Raw genomic sequence first — 22,212 nt, 5'->3', positions numbered from 1 at the left:
GGCTATATTATATAAGGAAAGCATATGGGGTGAAATCTGAACCCAGGGATAAACTCAAAGGTTTCTTGTATTTGGAACTTAAGAAAAAGATGGAGTGGGCAAGAGTGAAAAACAGCAAGATAAGTACCAGAGAAGGGAGAGAAACAAAGTGAGGGTTTACAAACAAGCTCTCGATTAACTTAATCCCTGCTAGTAGGGCAAGAATCTCCCTAACTATAAGGATCCAACTTGCTAGGAGAAGCAGGTGCCCATTCTCAGGGAGACTTCAAGCAAATAGAAAAATTGAATCGGAAATTCTAAATCTCATCTCAATGATAGAGACCCAAGTGGCTTCATTGGTGAATGTCATAAAATATTTTAGAAAAAAAAATCCTTCAAAAACTCTTACAGAAAGAAGATAAGAAACACTTTCACATGCCTGTAATCTTAGCAACTCAGGAAGTTGAGGCAGAAAGATAGTAAGTTCCAGGCCAGCCTCAGCAGCTTAGTGAGGCACTAAGCAACTTTGAGAGACTTGGTCTCAAAATAAAAAAATAAAAAGGGTTGAATATGTAGTACAGTGGTAAAGTGCCTTTGGGTTCAATCCCCAACACAGGTTATAGTGTGTGTGCGCTTGTGCGTGCACACACACACACACACAGAAAAAGAAACACATCCAACTCATTCAATGAAGTTAGCATTACCAACTAAAGACATCACAAGAAAACTACAGAAAAAAATCTGTTGTGAATACAGATGCAAAAATACTTCACAAAATATTAGCAAATCACATTCAACATCATAAAAATCCCCAACTAAGTGGGATTCATCTCAGAAATGCAATATTGGATCAAAATCTTGAAAACTAATTAATGTTATAACTATATGAACAGGCTAATGGACAAAAAACACATCACCTCCAAGATGAAGAAAAATCTTCTCATGAAATCTAACACCCATTCTCAAAAAACTAACAATAGTATGAAACTTTCTCAACTTGAAAAAGGTAAAGAATGGGGGCTGGGATGTGGCTCAAGCGGTAGCGCGCTCGCCTGGCATGCGTGCGGCTGGGTTCGATCCTCAGCACCACATACAAACAAAGATGTTGTGTCCACGGAAAACTAAAAAAATAAGTATTAAAAAAAAAGGTAATGAATGAAAATTCCATAATTTAACATCAGAGTGAATGGTGAAGGACTGAATGTTTTCCTCCCCAAGATTAAGAACAAGTCAAGGATATTAACTTTTGCTACTTCCAGTCAACCTTGTATAGGAGGTTCTGTCTAGTGGAATAAGACAGGAAAAATGAAAGATATCCAAATTGGAAAGAAAGAAATAAAATTGTCTTTATTAACAGATGATATGATCAAGTATTTAGATGGTCCCAAGGAGTGTACACACACACACACACACACCCCACAAAAATTTTAAAAGATGAATGGACTAAATTTCCATGTTTACAGAAGGCTTTATATTGTCAAGATGGCAGTTCTCAAATTAATCTATAAATTCCAGTGCAATATCTATTAAAACCTCAAGGGGATGGGGGTATAGTTCAGTGGTAGACCATTTGCCTTCCATGTGTGAAGTCCTGGGTTTGATCCCCAGCACTGTAATAAACAATTACACAAAAAACTCAGAAAAGACTTTCTGTAGAAACTGACAAGCTGATCATAAAGTTTACGTGGGAAATCAAAGTACCTAGAAAAGTCAAAATCATTTTGAAAAAGAACAAAGTTGAAAGCCTTCAGCTTTATGATTTAAAGCCAGAGTAATCAATATTACACAATTATGAACAGGCATATAGATCAATGAAAACAGAAATGAGAGTCAAGAAATAACCCTTATACTTAGGGTCAACTGACTTTTTAAAAAAATATTATTTTAGTTGTAGTTGGACACAATACCTTTATTTTATTTATTTATTTTATGTGGTGCTGAGGATTGAACCCAGCATCTTGCATGTGCTAAGTGAGTGCTCTACCGCTGAGCCACAACCCCCACCTCTGGTCAACTGATTTTGACAAAGGCACCAAAGCAATTCAATGGAAAGTATAATCTTCACAACAAATGGAAATTCACACATAAAAAGATTAGAGAGCTTCCTTATACCATAAACAAAAAATAATTAAAAATAAATCATATATCTACATGTAAGCTTGAAACTATAAAACTTCAAAAAGTTAAGCTATTACAAACAAAAGCATAATGTGATAAACTGAACTTCATCAAAGTTAAAGAAAACTTTCACAATTCAAATTGGGCCCAGTGGAGCACATTTGTAATCCCAGCTACTCAGGAGACTGAGGCAAGGAGATGGAAAGTTCAAGGCCCACCTGAGCAATTTTGCAAGATCCTGACTCAAAGTAAACATTTTAAAAAGGGCTGGGGATGTAGCTCAGAGGCAGAATGCTCCCAGGTTCAATCTCCAGTACCAACCCCTCTCACCAAAGGCACCATTAAGAACATGAAAAGATAAGCCAGGTGTGGGAGGCTGAGGCAGGAAGATCATCACAAATTCAAGTTCAACTTAAGCAGTTTAGTGAGAACTTCAGCAATTCAGCAAGACCCTGTCTCAAAAAAATGAAAGGGGGAGAAAAAGTGAAAGGAGTTGGGGACATCATAGCTCAATGATAGAGCCCCCCCTTAGGTTCAATCTCTAGTATTAAAAAAAAAAAAGAAGGAAGGAAAAAGAAAATAAAAGACACAGACTACATAAAATCATAGCCCTGATAAAGGATTTGTATGATCTGTATTCAAAATACATAAAGAATTCTTACAACTTATTAATAAGACACATGACCCAATTAAAAAATGAGCACAGGCTAGTATGCGCTCGCCTGGCATGCGCGGGCCGCTGGGTTTGATCCTCAGCACCACATAAAAATAAAATAAAGATGTTGGATTCACCGAAAACTGAAAAATAAATATTTTAAAAAATTCTGTCTCTTCTCTCTCTCTTTAAAAAAAAATGAGCACGATTTGAATAGATATTTCATCAAAGACACACAGCTAACAAGCATATGGAAAGATGCTGAAGGTCATTAGTTGAAACAGAAATGCAAATTTAAACCACAATGAGATGCCATTTTGACCCCACTAGAATGGCTATAATTAAATAAGAAAGAGGGGATGAGGTGTAGATGGGTGATAGAGCACATGTTTAGCATGGGTGATTTCCCTGGGTTTGATTTCCAGCACTGCAAAACAAAACAAAAACCTGCTGGGTGGGTATGGTGGCCCATGTTTTAATGCCAGCTATGCAGGAGCCTGAGGCAGGTGGCTCACACAAGCCTAGGCCAGGTTGGGAACCTGTATCATAATAAAAAATAAAAAGGGCTGGGATGTGGCTCAATGGTAAAGCACCACTGCTTGTAGTCTCCAGTACTACAAAAAGAAGAAAAAAAGAAAAACCAAAGAACAGGCTGAGTATTGGCAAGGACAGGGAAACTACATTGCTGGTGGAAATATAAAATGGTATAGCCACTTTGGGAAAGTTTAGCAATTTCTCAGAGTTAAACATAAACAGCATATGAACCAGCAATTCCTCTCCTAGCAACCTATCCAAGAGGAATGAAAACATATGTCCACTAAGACCTATACATGAATATTCATAGTAGTATTATTCAGAATAGCCCCAAATTAGAAACCATCCATCAATTGATGAATAACATGTGGTATATCCATACACTGACAATTCAAAAATAAAATAAAAGGAACAAACTGATACATCCTACATGAAAGAACCTCAAAAACATTAACCTAAAGTATGCAGCTGGGCTAGGCGCAGTGGTGCATGCTTATAATCTCAGCAGCTCAGGAAGCGGAGGCAGGAGAATTACAATTCAAAGCTAGCCTCAGTAACTAAGTGAGGTCCTAAGCAATTTAGCAATAATCTGTCTCAAAATTAAAAATAAATAAATAAAAGGGTTGGAGCTATGGCTCAGTGGTTCAATGCCCCTGGGTTCAATCTTGATACCAAAAGAAAAAAAAAAAAATATATATATATATATATGAAGCTGGAGTTGTAGCTCAGTATCAATGGTAGAGCATGTGTGTGCTTAGTATGTACAAGGCTCTGTTTGATCCCCAGCACCTAAATAAATAAATAAATAAATAAATAAATAAATAGAAAGCCAGACACAAAAGATCACATATTGTGATTCATTTACACAAAACAAGGGGCAAGGGATGTAATCCAGTGGTAGAGTGCTTGCCTGGCCTAGCATGCACTGGTTCCTGGTGGGCCCTGGGTTTGATTTCTGACACTGAAAAGGAAAAGGAAAAAAATAGCATATAAATCAATTCACATAAAATGAACAGGAAAGGAAAACTTATAGAGACAAAAAGTAAACTAATTGCTTGAAGATGGGGGTGGGGAAGAGGATTAACTGCAGGAACTTCTTAGAATGCTGAAAACATTTAATGCTGAAAACATTTAAAAATGGTAATGGTTATATAACTCTATACATTTACGAAAAATTAGTGAACATTTAAAGTGGATGAATTTTAAGCTTTATAAATTATGCCTCAATAAAACTACTGGAAAAGCAATGATGTGAAATGGAGGAAGACTAGAGAAGCAGGAGGTGGTGACCAAGGAATGTGGAAATACTTGACTGTCTGTAGATATTCCAAGAAGTAGTTATTGAGGCTCTTCTTTGTGCCCAATGCTAGGCACACAATAATGGAGACTTCCAAGGAGCTGATCACCAAGCATGGACTAGCACATACAACAGATGAGCAAACAGGCCTCTGCGTAGGGCCACCAAGCCTACCCTGTTGTTGCAAGGACAACACCTAAACTGAGACCTTGAAGGATAGTTTTAGGGAGGCTTTGTGGAAAGAAGTGCCATATTGTGGTGTCCCTTCTGCCATGAAATGGAATTTAGGTTTATATGAATTGTAAAACTAGAAAAAGAGAATTCACTAGGGAACTGAACTAGTCGTGTTAATGAGAAAAACATCTCTTTACCACATACTTGGGATAATTCTAAGATAACTGGATTAATATTGTATAAATTTTTTGGTTGTGTACTGTTATATTATTATGAAAATCAGCAGTGCTGGACTTTGGGGTGGAGAGAAGTGGGCTCTGAGGCTAGTTGTGAGAGGAGAAGAGTCCAAAGAACAGAACACAAAACAAACAAAAAGCAGATGAGTCTTCTCATCAGTCTACTCTTCACCATGGTTCTGGTGGAGAGAGTTGCTGCTTATGTGGAAAGGCCTGGGATTACTTTATAAGCGTTTGGCCTTTCTCCCCCAGCACAGAGCCCTTAGATAATCTGGCTGCTTGATTTAGCACAAGGGTACTCTCTTTTATGATCTTCTGCTCATTGCCCATCACAGTAGGGGCTGAGCTCTCCACACATTGGACCTGGAGGCTGGATGATTCTGTTGCTTCTGGATTGAAGGTGAACCAGACTGAGTATGAACATCTGCTCTCAATTCTTGACAGTACCACTGATGACTCAGGTTAGTTGACAGTTAAAATGAGTGATGCAGTGGGCACAATGGTGCACATCTGTAATTCCAGCAACTTGGGAGGCTGAGGTAGGAGGATCACAAGTTCAAAGCCAGCCTGGGAAACTTAGCAATACCCTATCTCCTAAAACAGAAAGGGCTGGAGGTGTAGCTCAGTAGTAGAATGCCCATGGGTTCAATCCCCAGTACTGGGCAGGGCTTGGGGGGAGGGCTCCCTGCTCTTAGGGATTACTGAGAGGACCAAGTGAGAACTGAGTGGTTATGTGTGAAACATGGGGGCTATGTGGGATATAGCACCCTCCCCCCAAAAAAGTTGCCATCCAAGAGTATCACCAATGGATGAGACCACAAGCTAATTTTCCATATATATATATATATATATATATATATATATATATATATATAATATATGTATATATTCCCCTCAACCCCCAGTGTTGGGGATGGAACCCAGGGCCTTGCACATGCCAGGCAAGTGCTCTACCACTGTGTTACACCTTAGCCGACAAGCTGACTTTTGGAAAAGCAGGAGTGAGAGTGATGACTCACACGTGTAACCAAAGAGAACACAATGTAACCTTAGGAAGGCAGATCTGGAACATGGCTGTATTTGGGTAAGTGGAAGCTAAAAGCAGTTCTCATCACCACGTAACCTGGACCACCTCAGAGTGCTGAGCTGTACCCCAGTCCTGGGAACCCCCCTCTGAGGAGGGACCTAGGAATAAATATGTGGTTTGAAATTGTCCCAGTAGCTTTCATGTGTGTACCCAAGCACTTCTGCCCAAAAGCATTAAAAAGGAGCTGGAGGTATTGGTTTCCAGCAGTCAACAGGGCAGCTGTGTTCCATTAGGGAATTCTGGAGTTTTCCAACAGCTGAGTGAAGAGAAGGGGAAACCTAAGCGTGATGGAGAGCTGGACAGGAGCACAGATGCAGCAGCAACATGCAAATGGAGTCTACGTTTCCCCACCAGAGCTCATCTGATAAAAGACATTTTTTCAAAAGCTGCTTTTGCTGTGTATACACCTGGCATTTCCCTTATTTTCACAAGACTATTCATATTTTATCCAATACATTTATTCACTGAATTGCAGTAAAATATGATTTACTTATAATAGTTAAAAAATAAATCAGAAAAGAGCAAAAACTATTAGGTGTGTTCTCTTTATTTCTCTTTGGTTTCTTAACACAAAAGACATGCGTTCCATAAATAAAAGATATTCTGTGAAATGATAAATTGGGGTGGAGGGGACTGAACTCCTACCCAGTCAGATCTCTCTGTTGTGAAGTCAAGAGGCTGGTCTTTAGCTCCTATCTGGAACAATTTCAGGTGAGACCCAGAAGGGGAGGCTCTGTGTGTCATCCAAGGTGAAGTGTCCAAGGACAATGAAAGCCATAGTCCTCTGTTCAGAGGTGGGCTAGACCCCAAGCCCGCTGAGCAGAGTATCTGCCCTACTTTATTTTGGGGTACTGAGGATTGAACTCAGGGGTGCTCAACCACTGAGCCACATCCTCAGCCCTTTTTAGTATTTTATTTAGAGACAAGAGTTTTGCTGAGTTGCTAAGAGCCTTGCTTAGTTGCTGAGGCTGGCTTTGAACTCACAATCCTCCTGCCTCAGCCTCCCGAGCCGCTGGGATTACAAGTGTGCACCACCACACCCAGCTGCCCTACCTCCTTGTTAAAACCTTTTCACAATACCTTGGGCCGTGCCTCTTCTTTTCATGGTGCTATTGGAAAGATTCCAACACTGAAGAGCCAGACCAGCCCTTTGGGATCTGACTGGGTGAGTGTAAAAAAATTAGTGTTTGCTCAGTTGTGCTCAGAGCCCAGATCAAAGCACTGGTTTGATCTTACATGGAAACAGTGACCTCAGGTGTGCAGTGCAACTTCTGCGGTAGGAGGTGGGAGTGGACTCAGGAAGGCCACCACAAGAGCAGCAGACTCTGGGAAATATCTATCATCCACAATGGCATCCTGAGGACCCAGCAAGACCTACTCAACAGCTACTAGATGAGCTCTTCACAATCCAGGCTCATCAGTGCTGCTTCAAATTCACAAACGAAAGGGTCCATAACAAGATACACTGATACACTCTTCTTAACAGGAAATGCAGACCCCAACTTCCTTCAGAGTCTACCTCTGTAGACAAACCAATGGCGAGTGAGAAATGCTGGGGCTTCCCAAGAGCCCAGGCTATATCAGCTATCAGATTGTTGAGTCTATTAAAATAAAAACGTCACTTTCAAGTGCTTGTAGCAGAGGCCCAGCTCCTAAGTTGCAGGCAACAAAGGTCCTTCCCTCTGAGTACATGGCGATTGCACACACAGGTGAACCTGATGGTCCTGGGGTGGGAAGACAGCCCCAGCTCCACACTGTGCCTTTCTGAACAGGCTTCCAGGCCACTCCAGGAAGGCAGCAGAGGACAAGAAACCAAACAGGTGGAGAGTGGGACCCTAAGACTCAGTCTTGTGCTAAAAGGAATCGTATCCTCTTTTAGTCCTTTACTGGAAGAATTTTAGAAAACCAGATTTTGGCAGCAGCAGTTGAAGGACAGCCCCACTGCCCAGTGCACTGGTAACAAAAAAAGTCCTCCTTTTTGGGTCCTGCTGTGCTACATTAAGGTCCCATCCAGGGGGTAGGAGGAAGGAGCATAGAGTCTTTTCACGAGGTCATTTGCCAAGATTAGAGGAAAAGATATAAAATCTGTTCTTTGCAGCAGCAAAAGATTCTTTCAGCCTTTTGTTTTTTTATGTCATAAAGCCAGCTTTGCTTGAACATAAAGATCCACCTTGCTGGTTGGTCTGCCAAGGAATACAGGGAAGACAGACCCCTGGAATTGGCGAGTTGATGGTGGAACAGTGGAATGGCAGGGGAGATGAGGTTACCAGACCAAGCTAGCTCATGGCTGGTAGAAGGAGCAAGCCCCTGGTTAAGTTCTAGAGGTATGAATGGCAATGTGCCCCAGCAACATTATGAGGAAAATTATACAAGAATGATACATGGGCAAGTAAGAGTCTGTGAAATGCCGTTTCCTGCTGGTCAAAAAAGGAAGGAATGTAAGTGGGAATGGGGAATCTGAATGAGTGCTGTGGTGGCAGTGGGAGATAATCACAGGGGCATCTGGAGCCTACGGCGATAGCCAGGAGCTCCCACCTAGAAGAGTGGCAGTAATTCAGCAGACTCGCTAAGCCTACAATTAAAAAAGTCCTCTGATGGTGGGTGTGGAAGACAAACCCCATGAGCACCTTGCTCTAGGACCAGTCGAGAACGCACTGATTCCAGACACAGTGGGGCTCAGAGGGAACCCCATCTTCTTTGCGAGGCCTCAGGACCCTGGGATCCGAATATGGGAGTAGATACCGCCATGCTCGTGTTTGACGGTTTTCTGTTTAAATATATATTTGCCTTTAGTGTCTTTATATTTTCTTCCTGCAAAAAATTGTTCACTTAAAAAAAAAGGTATTTTATTTCCAGTTTCTTTCAAGTGTTTCTTTGTTTAAATTTCCTTCAGTTTCTTTCAAGTATCATTTTCCCTTCTGAGTCTCTTGGGCAAGATGAAAAAAATCTCATTGAAATCCCAAAATTAGACATGGGAAAGACATCTGTCCTCCCTGCTTACCCAGAGACAAGGATGAAATCCTCGGTGCACTACGGTGGAGGAAGAAGCATGCTTGTGTGCCACGAGCACGCTGCTGTAGTTGCACCATTGCAGGCAATAAGAACACTTGGGTGTGTCCTTTCTCTCCCAGCTAGACCCCACAGTTTTCAACAGCCCTGGCCGCTGCAGCCTTCCCTGGCAAACTGGCCACAAAATGGCAGAACAAGCAGGTGAGGAGCATCAGATGGAAGACCTTCGGCGAATGGGTGGCTCGCTGACCTGTGGTGGGAGCGAGCTGGGCTTGGATGGAGCCTGTGGATGTGTGGACCAGCAAAGCAGTTCTGTGTCACTGGCTGCGGGACCCAGAGGGGCTTCTGTCCTGTGCTGTACGTCTTGATGACTCAGGGTCACAAGGGCTGCACAGTGAGGGAGGACTAAAGCACCTGTAAAAACTGTACCTCTGGTAAACTCATATTTCACTCCATCTTCTGGTCCACAACCTCTCCTGAGAGGGATTGTCCCTGGAAGGAAGCGCCTATGTTTGTACCAAGTCCCTTCCCCACCATATCCCATCCTCTGTCTTAGATGGTGAGAAGAGGGATGCAGCCCACACCAACCCCTCCCTCATGGCATGCCATAGGGGCCATGAATGTCCAGCGGTCCGTCTCTGGGTCATACATCTCCACTGAGCTTAGGTTCGACTGCCCATCATAGCCCCCTACAGCATACAGGCGCCCACAGCTGGCCACAAGGGAGACCCGGCTTCTCCGTGTGTGCATGGGTACCATTAGGCACCACTGATCTGCCACAGAGCTGTACATCTCGGTGATGCTGAGGAAGCCAGAGCCATCGTAGCCTCCACAGACAAACATCTTGCTTCCCAGGGAGGCAGCGCCATGTCGACAGCGCTTGTTAAGCATGCCAGCTGCTGGGTGCCAGGTGGCTGTGTGGTGGTTGTAATGCTCCACCTGTAGTGGGGAGAGAGGCACAAGTAAAGGACAGTCAGAGACAAAGCCTGACCCATAGGTGGCCTTGCAGGGCACAAAGGCCCATGTGGAATCAGACTCTGGAGGATCCTGGGGAAAGGAGCTTGGCCAGTAAGCTCTGGCTCTGATGCTCTTCCTTGGCTGTGTGCCTGCTCTCAGGCATGTGGAGGCAGTAAGAGAGGATCACTGAATATGACTTCTGGGTACATCCAAGGATGCCCTGCTAGGTAATGACAGAGCTGGGATGAGAGCAGGATCTCTGGACTGTCCAGAGGGCTCTAGGGAACTATTTTTAAATGGCTGTTTAGCATTTAAAAAAAAAAATTTTTGGTAGTATTGGGATTGAATCCAGGGGTCCTTTACCACTGAGCTATATGCACACAGTCCTTTTTGTTTTGAGACAGGGTCTCACTAAGTTGCTGAGGCTGGCTCTGAGCTTGCAGTCCTCCTGCCTTAGCTTCCTGTGTCGCTGTAGCTCAGATTATAGGTGTGTGCCACCATACTCAGTTGCTGCTGAGCTTTTAAAAATCATAATTGTAATTTCAAACAAAATATCCAGAAGAGTTACAACTTTATTCAATTTCATGCTTACTTTGGGTAGAAATTTCAAAAGGTCTTTTGCGGTATTCCACAGACAGCTAAATGGGTTTGGGGGATAGCAGTGACTACACTTTACCCCTCCTTTGTGAACACTGGCTCTCCCTCTCTAGAAATTAAGTATTTCTGAGGATGAATGACACAGGCTGAAACCTCACTAGGTGATGTTTTATCCAGCAATGGCAAGGCTGAAATATTCCTCAAAATACTCTCAAAGATACAAGGATTAGGTGCCCTTAGCCCAGGAGGAGCTCAAACTCACACTGTTGAAGATCTGCAAACCGTCATGGCCGCCCGAAACATATATCCTGCCCTCAAAGATCGTAACCCCAGCAGCACTGCGGTTTGAGCTCATCGAGGTCACCACTGTCCACCTTCAGAAAAAGTCAAAACAGGAGGAGGGAATGAGATTCAGTTTTCCTGTCCTCCTAAGACAGCTTAGTAAGTTCCTGATGAACTGTGCTAGGTCTCCTATGCCCTGGACAATCTCCCCACAATTTTTTTTTTTTTTTTTTGACAGGGCCTCACTAAGTTGCCCAGGCTGGCTTTGAATCCACTTCCCTCAGACTCCCCACTTGCTGATGCTAGGATTACAGGCTTGTGCCACCATGCCTGGCTAACTTTCCCTACCAGTTATTGCCTCTCTGACCACTTCTGCTGATTCTCTGGCTGCTGCTTCTCACCTGAGCTTCAAACCCATAGCCCAAGTTCTCTGTTCATCACCATGAACACTCAAAATCAGCATATCTCAAACCGTTTTTCCTATACAGATGCTCCTCTGACGAACTCACTGGTCCTGTTAGTGGAAGCTTCAGCTACCTAATTTCTTTATTTCTTAGTGTGTTTATTTACCAGATAGTCTTCACCTATCTTCCCTTTACCCTTACAACATACCACCCATATCTGCTATCTTTCTTCCACACTCCTACTCCTAGATCCTAATTGCTGCTGTCCTTGATTACAGTGAACACATTCTTTTTTTCCCTGTACTAGGGATTGAACTCAGGAGTACTTTGCCATCGAGCACTTTACCACATTCCCATCTGTTTTTTTTTTAAATTTTGAGACAGGGTCTAAGTTGCTCGCTAAATTCCTGAGGCTGGCCTTGAACCTGTGATTCTCCTGCCTCAGTCTCCTGAGTTGCTAGGATTACATTTATATGCTGCTGTACCCAGCTTATAGTGGGCACATTCGTATCTGAGCCTCTCTTCTTGTTGTCTCCCTGGTTATCTATGCTCATCATGAGTACCTCCTACTGTCTATCCATAATAGATCTCACTTTAGAAGACATTCCTATCACCTTGCCTTTCCCTCAAAGCCAGGGAAGGAGAGGGCCAAGGGCTCCAAACTCAGGGCTCCATGTAGGATGATCACAATGCATCCATAGTCCACCACACTGGGTATTACTTATAGGGTCTTTTTTTTTTTTTTTTGTAGTACCAGGAAGTGTGTTTTTTTTTTTTCCTTGGGGGGGGGGGTTTCCAATTAGTTATACATGACAGCAGAATGCATTTCAACCCTTGTACACAAACAGAGTACAGCTTTTCATTTCTCTAGTACTTACAGGGTCTTGAACATAAAACTTGCTGCTCAAAGCTAGTAAGTTGGTTAAGAGACAGAATATTAGCTTAAAAGCATTCTGATTGGTCTATCCAACTCATTTGCTTAGGTTTTGCTACATGAGAAGATTCAAATGTTGAAATAAAAAAAATTCTGGCTAACCCTGTCAGTGTTTTCCAAAGACTGTTGTGCAAAATTATGCCACAAGATGGCGACAGGTTTTACACAACACCTATTAAACAGAGTTCTCTACCACAGAATTTTCCAGAGCCTTTGCAATGCTAATGTGATTATGGAAAGATAAGGATTCTGGTGGGATAGAAGACATCCACATTTCCCAAGTTTATTTAACTATGTAACTTTTTTCTTCTTTTTTCCAAATCATACCCTACTGGCTTTGGAACATACTATACTGTTCATCTATTTGTATCCTCTTTTGCCTACCTTTCCATTAAAATGGGCTGATTTAGCTAAGAGGTACAGACCATTAAATAAATGTTTCCAATTTCTAGGAAAACCATTGTTTTAAAAATGTATCTATCCTGGGCTGGGGATGTGGCTCAAGCGGTAGCCTGCTTGCCTGGCATGTGCGCGGTGCTGGGTTCGATCCTCAGCACCATATACAAATAAAAATGTTGTGTCTGCCGAAAACTAAGAAATAAATATTAAAAAATTCTCTCTCTCCTTTAAAAAAATGTATCTAATCATTCATTAATTTAATCAAGGGTTAATAAATAACTACAATGTGCAAAGTACTAAAAGGGACAAAAATAGTACCACATTTTCTACCTTCAAGAGGCTTAAATAAAAAACTGCAGCTCTAATTTTTAAATGGTGTAGTAAGCTCAAGTTGCCCCAGGGAGTTGGGGATCCTTACTTGTCTGTCTCAGGTGAGTAGGTCTCCACAGAGTTGAGGGAAGAGTTGCCATCGTAGCCTCCACAGACGTAGATCTGCCCGTCCAGCACAACTGTCCCCATGGCACTGAAACAGATAGAGCTGTCACCCAAGATGAGCCTTAGACTTCCTAGAGCAGCCTTTCATGCCCACTGAGAAATTAAACTATCACTCTTTCTAGACCTAAATCTCAGGTACATGCTTAAGTAAAGGTGTAAAATTGAAGCCACTGAGGCTGCTCTATGGTTCCTCTTATGCCCTGCAGCCCTGGGCTAGCTCCCCTTCCAGCTGGTTTCAGTTCTCAATCTGCCTGAAATGCTCACCATTCTGAGGTGAGGCCCAGGTCAAATTCCTCTCTCCTCTTCCTCCAAAGCTGTCCTGGATCCCTCAGCCAGAATCATTCTCCCTTAGCCCCATGCCCCCAGAGTGGCTTCTTTATCACAGCACTTGTCACAACCATTCATTCACTCATCAGCAGCTACTCTCAAGGCATGCCATCTTAGGTGCCAGCTTTAGAAGCTCCCACCCTCAAGGGTTTTATGTTCTGGCACAATGGGGTGCCAGGAATCTGTTTGCCATCTCTCACCAAGTGGAGACCTTCTGGAAGACCTCAAATTCATCTGTGTGCCCTCAATAGTATTTTTGTTGTGTGTTTTGTGCATAACTGGCTCTCACTTTACCTCTGACTTTTCACATTCAATTCACTATAAATGTGTTTCTTTACACGTATGACCCTAATCTGTCTCTGTGGGTGATGCTTCAGTTTCTGCTTGTTGTACATTTATTACATGTGTCAGGTACTCCATGCTTGCTATTTCCAATCCTCACCACACCCTGCAAGGAAGCAAGGATCACAAATTACAGTATAAGTGAGCTGCTAGCTTGGGGAATAGGGCTTTTTTTCTCAAGGCTGCCTTGGAAGAGGTGTGCCTTGGATTTAAATGACATAAGCCCAACTCCCTGCTCCTCACCTGATAAGCTCTCTTAGCATTAAAGACGGGGTGGGTGGTGGTCTGGTGCAATCATAATTTTCCACTCTATACAAGCCTTATGAGAAATGCCAAGCTGCCGGATTCACTGTTTTTAAACATGATGACTAAAAATGAATCTGGGTGTCTAACAAATAGGAAAATAAAATACACCAGGGTTACTGATACCTTTCAAGTATACACAGCAAATTAAATTGATCCACAAATGTCCCAGTATCAGACCCCTGAAGGACACAGTATCAGACCCTTTGAACCAGCTTGAAGGAGAAAAGGGACTTATCTTAGACAAGGACTACAGGAAGATGACAAATTCCTTCTAGATATGGACATGAATCTGACATAAAAATTAAGTAATAATTCAGGAGTTCAACAGTGATATGAGAATGAATGTATGAGATTAACTACAAAATAAGTGGTAAAGACAAGTGTAAGGAGATAAGGGAAAGTGCTGATCTGTGTGGACTGGTATAGTCCACTGCAGGAAAGCTCCGAGACTGCGGAGAAATGGCATGGAAAATGAGCAGAAAGGAGGCTGCGCTAACTGGCAGGATGGAGAGCTGTGTGGGAGGTTAGGAGAGGAACGACCAAGAAACATTTTAGGTAACCTATAATTTCAAAGGGATGAAGTCGAATGGGGCCCTGCAACCTAATACCAGGGCATTAACCACAGTGAAGGAGAGAAATACCCGGAGGACTTTCTTCCCAGACAACACTTCAAATTCACTGACATTGAAGCAAGGAAGTGGCCCAGAACAGACATACAAGGAATGCCAAGTGACTACTGACACAGCAAAAAAGCCACTTAAAGAAAGTTGCAAAGTGTCCAAGGGGCAGAGGGGGAAACATCAAGGTGGGGGTAGGTGGTGCGAATAAAGGAACTGTGCAAGCATTCTTGGGAAGTGCAGACCTTATGTACATATTTTTTTCTTCCAAAATGAACCTACTTGATCCCTTTGTGAATCTGGTCTTTAATTGCTACAAAGATTCCTCCTGGCTTGTGGTCACATGCTAATACTACTGAATGTGGAACATGTGTATCATGGCCATTACACTTTTATGTGGCACAGGACTTTCTTGTTAACTCTTCTTCCTTATCACACATACTGTCATTTGATTTCTCTCTTTTTTCCTTTTCAGTCACGTGCTCTTACAAGTGGACACCCTGAGGCATAGAAAGGTGAAGGGGTCTATGAGGCAAATACTTAGATCACAGAATTACAAAGCAGAAAGACCAATAAAGAGCAACTGGTCCACTGGTTTTCAAATTAAAAGAAATTCATGTAGCTTCCCCTCCTTAAAACAGGGTCTATGTCAAGGAAGCTTAAAATGCAAAAGGGGAAAATACATAGCTGTTCTGGGTAAGTGGGTAGAGACTAGGACTGCTTTCCTTTCTCCTGTCAGTCTTCTGAGGAAAGACATCAGAGCACCAGGTGAAACCACTCATTTATTTTAGTGACCTCACAGGGACAGAAGAGCAAAAGAACTTGTCCAGTGACATCCCTTGAGCAGTATGGGCCTTCTCACTGCCCGAGCACATGTCTGACATAAGGAAAAATCTGCCTACCAGCTCTGCACTGAGAAAGCTCAATGCAGGCACTACTGGGATATCCTCTAATCCCACTTGTTATTCAGGGTGAGCAGGCAACAAATAGCTAGAATGTGTTCAGTGACATAAAAACGTGGTCCATCTTGCCACAATACCTATGTGACCCTGAAGTAAAAAACACTACTTTGTTTCATATATTCCCTGGGCAGCGGGAACACACATGAAGCAAGAGTCCTTGGAGAAAGAAAATATAAAGAAAAACACTTTGGATTTCCTTTTATCACTAAGAAAGTTAAATCCAGGCTGGGGTTGTGGCTCAGCGGTGGAGCACTCGCCTAGCGTGCGTGAGGCCCTGGGTTCAATCCTCAACACCACATAAAAATAAATAAATAAACAAAATAAAGGTATTGTGTCTAACCAAAAAATAAATATTTAAAAGAACTCTCTCTATAAAAAAATTAAAAATAATAAAAAAAAAGAAAGTTAAATCCTCCTTATTCTTCAGGTTTCAACTTTAATCCCACCTCTTCCCTGAAATCTTCCAGACGTTCCAGTCCAGTTTCTCTCCCTCCTTGAATCTTCCACAATACATATTTTCAGTCCTTATCTGGCACTTAAATAACAATACAATTTCCACATGTCCATGTCTTGTTTCCCCAGGTTCCTCAAAGGACAAGGCAGGTATTTTATGTTTAAGCAGATGGGGGCTCACTCCCAGGAGGTGCCGGCAGAGCCTGGCCTGGCTGCAAGACCTTCCCAGGCCAAAGCTTGTATTTTACTTTATTACGTGCCCCTGTTCGTCTAGCATGGCGCTCCCCAGATGCTCAGTGTGTGTGCTCGGCCTGCACATGGCTTCCAGAATACCTTCTCTTGCTATTCATGCTCCCCACTCTCGTCCATGTGTCCGTCTCTGGGTTGTAGGCCTCCACAGTGCTCAGCCGTAGCTGGCCGTCATATCCCCCGATGGCATAGAGAAGCCCGTTCACCACAGCCACACCCACCCGGCTGCGGGCTGTTGTCATGGGATGGCACTTCTCCCAGCGATTGGCGACGGGATCGAATACTTCCACCACATTCAGGGAATCACCTGCATAAAAATTTGCTACTCAAATTAAAACAAATGAGACCACTTGTTTAGATCATAGCTATTGGGCATTGATTATATGGAACATTTGACTTGATTCTATTAGCTCTCTTCCCATAGAATTACTCAGGGCCCAAGTGCCCCATGCAGAAATTTTAGCCATGGTAAACTCTGATTTTCTTTAAGGAAAATCAGAATCACATAGGAAGCATTTACTTTATTGAGATAGTACTTTTCAGTTACCATCACCTGCCTAAAGTCAAGGATAAAGCAATTGGATACAGTTTCTGTAACTCAGGAGGCATGATCAGAGGGAAGAGCATGGATCCCAATGCCAACTTTCACTTCCTGATGAGTAAACCTAGGCAAGTTGTTTTGTGTCCCCATTCTGTTTCCTACATGAAATTTATGGCACAGCTACCATGAGATTACATGACAGAATAGATACAGTACCTAGCATGGCTCTAGAATATACTTAGTGCTCAATAAATAATATTCACAGCAGTAAGAAATGATAATTCCAACTCTACCCTTTTTGATCAGGTTTTTATGACAATCAATTAAAATAATTTCTTCCTTGGTATATGCTGCTTTGGGACACTTAGTACTTGCTACACTCCAGTATTCACTGAGTTAACAACTTACTTCTTTTGGTCATACGGTTAACAAGCAGAAGACTAGTACCCACCTCTTCTTAGCTTTCTTTTTTTTTATTTTAATTTTTTTAGTTGTAGATAAATACAATATCTTTATTTATTTATTTTATACGTGGTGCTGAGGATCCAATCTAGTGCCTCACATGTACTAGGCAAGCGCTCTACCACTGAGCCACAACCCCAGCCATCTTTAAGTTTCAATTAAAACCAGAATGGCTCAGGACTGCCCACCAACTCTTACTGAAGAGGACAGGGACCATGGGGCATTTCTGAAAACCTGACTGTATGATACAAGAGCGGCCACTAACACAAGACTTGTGAGTGCTTCACAGGAGGTGATATATAGGGGTGAAAGTAAGAAGGATTACTGATAGTGGCAGAGTAGCATATTTGGATAATCTTCCTTCTCTTGGTAACATTCTCAAAGTCTAACTTCAGAGATCCATTGACTCAATGTGAATAGTCTGATTATAAAACTGGGTCTCTGTATCCTGGCTAGGGCTGAGTAAATGCTATAGCTAATGTGGTATTAGTGAAGCATGATGCTTCGGGAATAGGACATTTGATTTCTATTCTTTTCTCTGCCCAAAGCAACTTGTGTGAACATAGTGAAAGTTATATGGGCCTCAGTTTCCTCATCTGTAATGTGAAGAGGCTAGGCCTCAAGGATAGGTTAAGGCTCCTTAGCACTGACATTAGGATTCAATAGTATGAATACAGGACAAGTGCTAACCACAGAGCAATTACATCAGTCAGGGCAGGGGAGGTGACAGCACAAAGGAGAGGAAGCACAATGGCCAGGTAGGTTGACTGTACTTCTTTCTTCATGGAGCCCCAGGTAGAGCTCTGCAAAGGGGAGTTGCAAGATACCTGCTGAGTTGAGGCCTCCCACAGCGTAGATAAGCCCAGCGATGGATGTGCAGCAGCGAGGCCGAGTTCTGAAAGCGGGTAGGTGTGGCCGGCGCTCTGGTATGAGGTGATAGTCCTTCGCTTCATCTACAAGGTCCCTGGAATAACATGCAAGGTGCTAGGACAGGAGGTATCCTCAGCCCTCAGTCCACAGATGCACTTCTGAGCCTGGCTTCTCCACCCCCAACTGCAGGAAAACCTGAGAGAAGTTTTCTGGAAAGTTTGGTCTCAATGAATCCAAGTGAGATCTCAGGAAGCCATGTACAGCTGTTGAGACATGCTCAAATTGAAGGAGCAAGACAAATAAAACCCACCTCAGCTAGCGTAACCAGAACAATTGTCTTCTAATAAGCACAGACTGAGGAGTGAGAAAAACAGGGTGTTGGCTAAAACAGCTGGGCTAGGGGAGGCTCAGCAAGCAGTCTGCATCCTAATGCTGGCTAGATCTACCTCTTTCTTTCCACCCCATGACTGAACCACAGCACACACCTTGTAATCAATTATCTCTCACCTGCACTGTGACTGCAGCCACCAACTGTTCTGGATGGATTTCCCTGCCTCCAATCTGTTTCGGCAGCACCCCCTCCACACTATAGTCTATGCTGTTCTTCTAAGAACTTTGATAGCTAGCTATGCATTGCCAACAGCATTGTTCACACTCCTCAACAGCACTCTTGGGACTGCTGGTCACAGGGTGCCAGCGACTTTACATCTTCACACTACCTGCACCAAGCCACTGACTTTCTCCTGAACCAGTTGATCTCAACTAGGTGTGAGAAAATGAAGGAGAGCTGTATATGTGCAAAAATCTTGTCAGCAAAGGAGGGAAAAACATTCACTGCTGTGGGTATGACAAGCAATTTGGAGGATGGACATTTTTCTCTGCTGCTCTAATTTTATACACTACGTCATATCATCAGTGCTTTTCTCTGGACAGAAGTTTCCCATGCCAGTAATTTGTCCTCCCCTCACCCATCACTTAGATGCAAAGCCTACACCCACAGCAGGACAGTGCACAGACCCATATTTACTGAAGGGGTTAAGAGCCGCAGGAAGTCCCATTTGTACCACCAGTACGGGCAGGGCCAGGGCAGGGAGTACAGATTGCTTGTACACTCACAAGAGCTCAGTGGATGAAGACGCTGGAGTATACTCAGATAATTTAGGGGAGAAAAGCCCTTCTGCCTTGATGCTCTCACATGTACATTTTTCTGCCCACAGTGTAAGACTCAGGCTCCTTCCACTTCCTCTTCCATTCTAGACAGAGGACAGATCAATCTGTGTGCCATGAATTAGAACACTCCAAATCCTTCCTCCCCTGAGCTGGACTAGGTGGCCAAATCCTCTTTTCTGCATAGACCCTCAGCATTGTCCTGTGCAAGTCTGCCCTTGCTCACCTGCATTTGTGGCAGCAACGCACCAGGTCATCTTGTTGCACTCGATCTGACAGGAACTGGGGCCGGCAGAGAGGCAGGCGAATATTGGACAGCAGCTCTGGCAGACAGGGCCCCCTCTGTTCCTGGTCATATCTGACCCAGGCCAATGCAGCTTCAAAGACCTAAAGAATGGGTGTTGTGGCAGCAACTCAGAGGATACACCCCTACCCCCAATCTCAAGCCCTCCACTTCCTATACTGAAACCCATCAACGTTTCCTCCTAGTTGTCTCCTGAATCTACTGCTCTCTCCAACTCCCAGCTACTTTATTTGGCCCAGTCTTTTGTAATGCAAACTGTTATTCTAACAGCTTCCTAGTTTTCATTATGATTTCCTAATGACAAACTGTCAATGATACAATTTTCATTCCTGCATCACAACAAAATGCCTGTTTCTCTCCTTTCCTGCTGCTCCTATACCCTACCCCCTCTAAACTCCCTCTACACCTCCCTCTACTCTAGCTAAGCTGGGCCCTGATTCCCCTGTTCTGTGAACATCTCTTAGAATGTCCTCTCCTCTCCTCCTTTTTGTCTAAATGTTTCTCTCCTTTCTCTAAGGCCTAGCTTGAGATCCATGTTCTCCAAGGGTCCTTCCTTAATGGCCCCAGCCACAAAACTATCTCCCTTTAAAAACTGGGCTGGGTTGTGGCTCAGAGGTAAAGCGAGACCTTGGGTTCAATCCTCAGCACCACATAAAAATAAATAAATAAAATAAAGGTATTAAAAAAAAAAAACAACTTAGAGCCCTTACAATGGATTACTCAAATAAATGTGAGCTGCCTCAGTCATACTAATTAGCAGAAGAGATAGGGAGAGAACATCCTATTCTTGGAATAAGGCTCCACTCTTCCCTTCTAAATGATGGTGCCCATACTGCCAAGCCCAGGGGTCACTTCCAATCACTAATTAATATTCAGGAGTCAAGGACTCTTAGACATTCAGGAAATTAGATAAGTTGTGCCTAACATGCAACAGTTTTCCTCCCAGACCTGGGGCTCCTGATGAAGCCCAGCTCCACGGCAGGCCACGTCAAGGCCACGTCAATATTTGATATTCAGTCAAATATCCCAAGGGGCTTGGCCTTTGATTAGACTTCTCTATTGACCAAGGACAGAGGCCTTTCGGCAGTGAAGATCTTGGTGCCTGCAGGGCCAGGTCCAAACTCCTTATTCTCACACTCAATGCCCTTCACTGCCAGCCCTCCCCACCCTGTACCCAGATATGACAGCTACTCATCATTCTCTTAAGGCAACTTGCACAATGCCTCAGGAACAGAAAGCATTGTCTTTTGTTCCTCTCTGGCTACCAACACCCTATGTTCTCATTTTAGTTTTCCTGAACCATTCCAATAAGATCTGTCTACTTTGTCCTTGGAGGACCCTGTGGTTGCCCGAACCTCTCTCTACCAATAGCCTCACCCTCCCTGAGGACTATAACTGGTTTTATCAAGAGCTTCCTATCTTCCACAGTTTCAAGTAAATGCGCACTAATCACCACCTCAACCCTTCAGTTCAGGAATTGACTTCCATCAGTCTTTGACACTGTTCCCCACCTCCTTCTCAGCTCCCCATATCTAGCCTATTTCCTTGTCTCTCCACCAGAATGGGCTCCATGGGTTATTATGTAGGTGCCCCCAATTCTCATGCCACATTCCTCTCTCAGTCACACTCATCTGGGAAAAAAGATCTCTAACCCAGTAAGATCTAGTTCTTCAAGTTCAACTCAACCCTATTCTGTACCGATATCAGTACATGTGGCTGACCACACAATGGAGCTGACCAGTTTATTTTAAAAATTTTACTATAAATTTGCCTCTTTTTCTTTTTTTAATTAATTTTTTTTTTTTTGGTATTTGTAGATAAACAAAATGCCTTTATTTTCTTTGTTAATTTTTATGTGGTACTGAGAATCAAACCCAGTGCCTTGTGCATGGTAGGCAAGTGCTTTGCCACTGGGCTACAGCCATAGCCCCAAATCTGCTGCTGCTGCTGCTTCTTCTTGTTCTCTTTTTTTTGTTTTTTTGGTGATGCTGGGGATTGAACCCAGGGCCTTTTGCAAGCACTCTACCAACTGAGCTATATCCCCAACCCCACAAAACTGCTTCCTATCACCAGGTGTAGTGGTGTACACCTTTAATTCCAGTGGCATGGGAGACTGAAGCAGGAGGATTGCAAGTTCAAGGCCAGCCTTAGCAACTTAGTGAGACCGCATCTTAAAATAAGAAAAAGGCTGGAGATGTGGCTCAGTGGTAAAGCATCTCTGGGTTCAATCCTCAGTACCCCCCAAAATAATAATAAAATTAAAAAATGCTTCCTATCAAGCCCTCTTCATCTGCCTGGCAGTGTCCATTTATTCTCCCATAGAAGACTGCTTCATATCCTTTCATCTCTCCTTACCTTCCTCAGAAGAGAATGCCAATAAGAAGCAGCATCTCAAAAAAAAAAAAAAAAAAAAGCATCTCCCTCTGTTGTACCTGGGTGTGTGCACCCCAACCTC

The 22,212-nt window shown here is 43.2% G+C and overlaps 1 protein-coding gene across 2 annotated transcripts in view; it reads right to left on the bottom strand.

Moving 5' to 3' along the window:
- Window positions 1-6,609: 6,609 nt before the first annotated feature.
- Klhl18 (kelch like family member 18) overlaps window positions 6,610-22,212 on the bottom strand; it is a 51,379-nt gene continuing 35,776 nt past the window's right edge. Inside the window, exons 5-10 of one of the 2 annotated variants that reach the window (XM_046437166.2) lie at window positions 19,680-19,840; window positions 18,244-18,380; window positions 16,498-16,735; window positions 13,081-13,185; window positions 10,906-11,017; window positions 6,610-10,028 (exon numbers count right to left, since the gene is read on the bottom strand). In XM_046437166.2, coding sequence (XP_046293122.1) covers window positions 9,642-10,028; window positions 10,906-11,017; window positions 13,081-13,185; window positions 16,498-16,735; window positions 18,244-18,380; window positions 19,680-19,840 — 1,140 coding nt within the window. In that variant the 3' untranslated portion in view covers window positions 6,610-9,641. The remainder of the gene's footprint in view (window positions 10,029-10,905; window positions 11,018-13,080; window positions 13,186-16,497; window positions 16,736-18,243; window positions 18,381-19,679; window positions 19,841-22,212) is intronic. The other variant, XM_046437167.2, reaches the window with a different exon arrangement.

The sequence above is a fragment of the Marmota monax genome, unplaced genomic scaffold (genome assembly GCF_021218885.2).
Source record: "Marmota monax isolate L192 unplaced genomic scaffold, Marmota_monax_Labrador192_F-V1.1 WCK01_AAM20220418_F8-fsc00021, whole genome shotgun sequence".
Classification (NCBI taxonomy): domain Eukaryota; kingdom Metazoa; phylum Chordata; class Mammalia; order Rodentia; family Sciuridae; genus Marmota; species Marmota monax.
The sequence above is the reverse complement of the archived record's forward strand: the minus strand, read 5'-3'. Positions and strand labels throughout refer to the sequence as shown.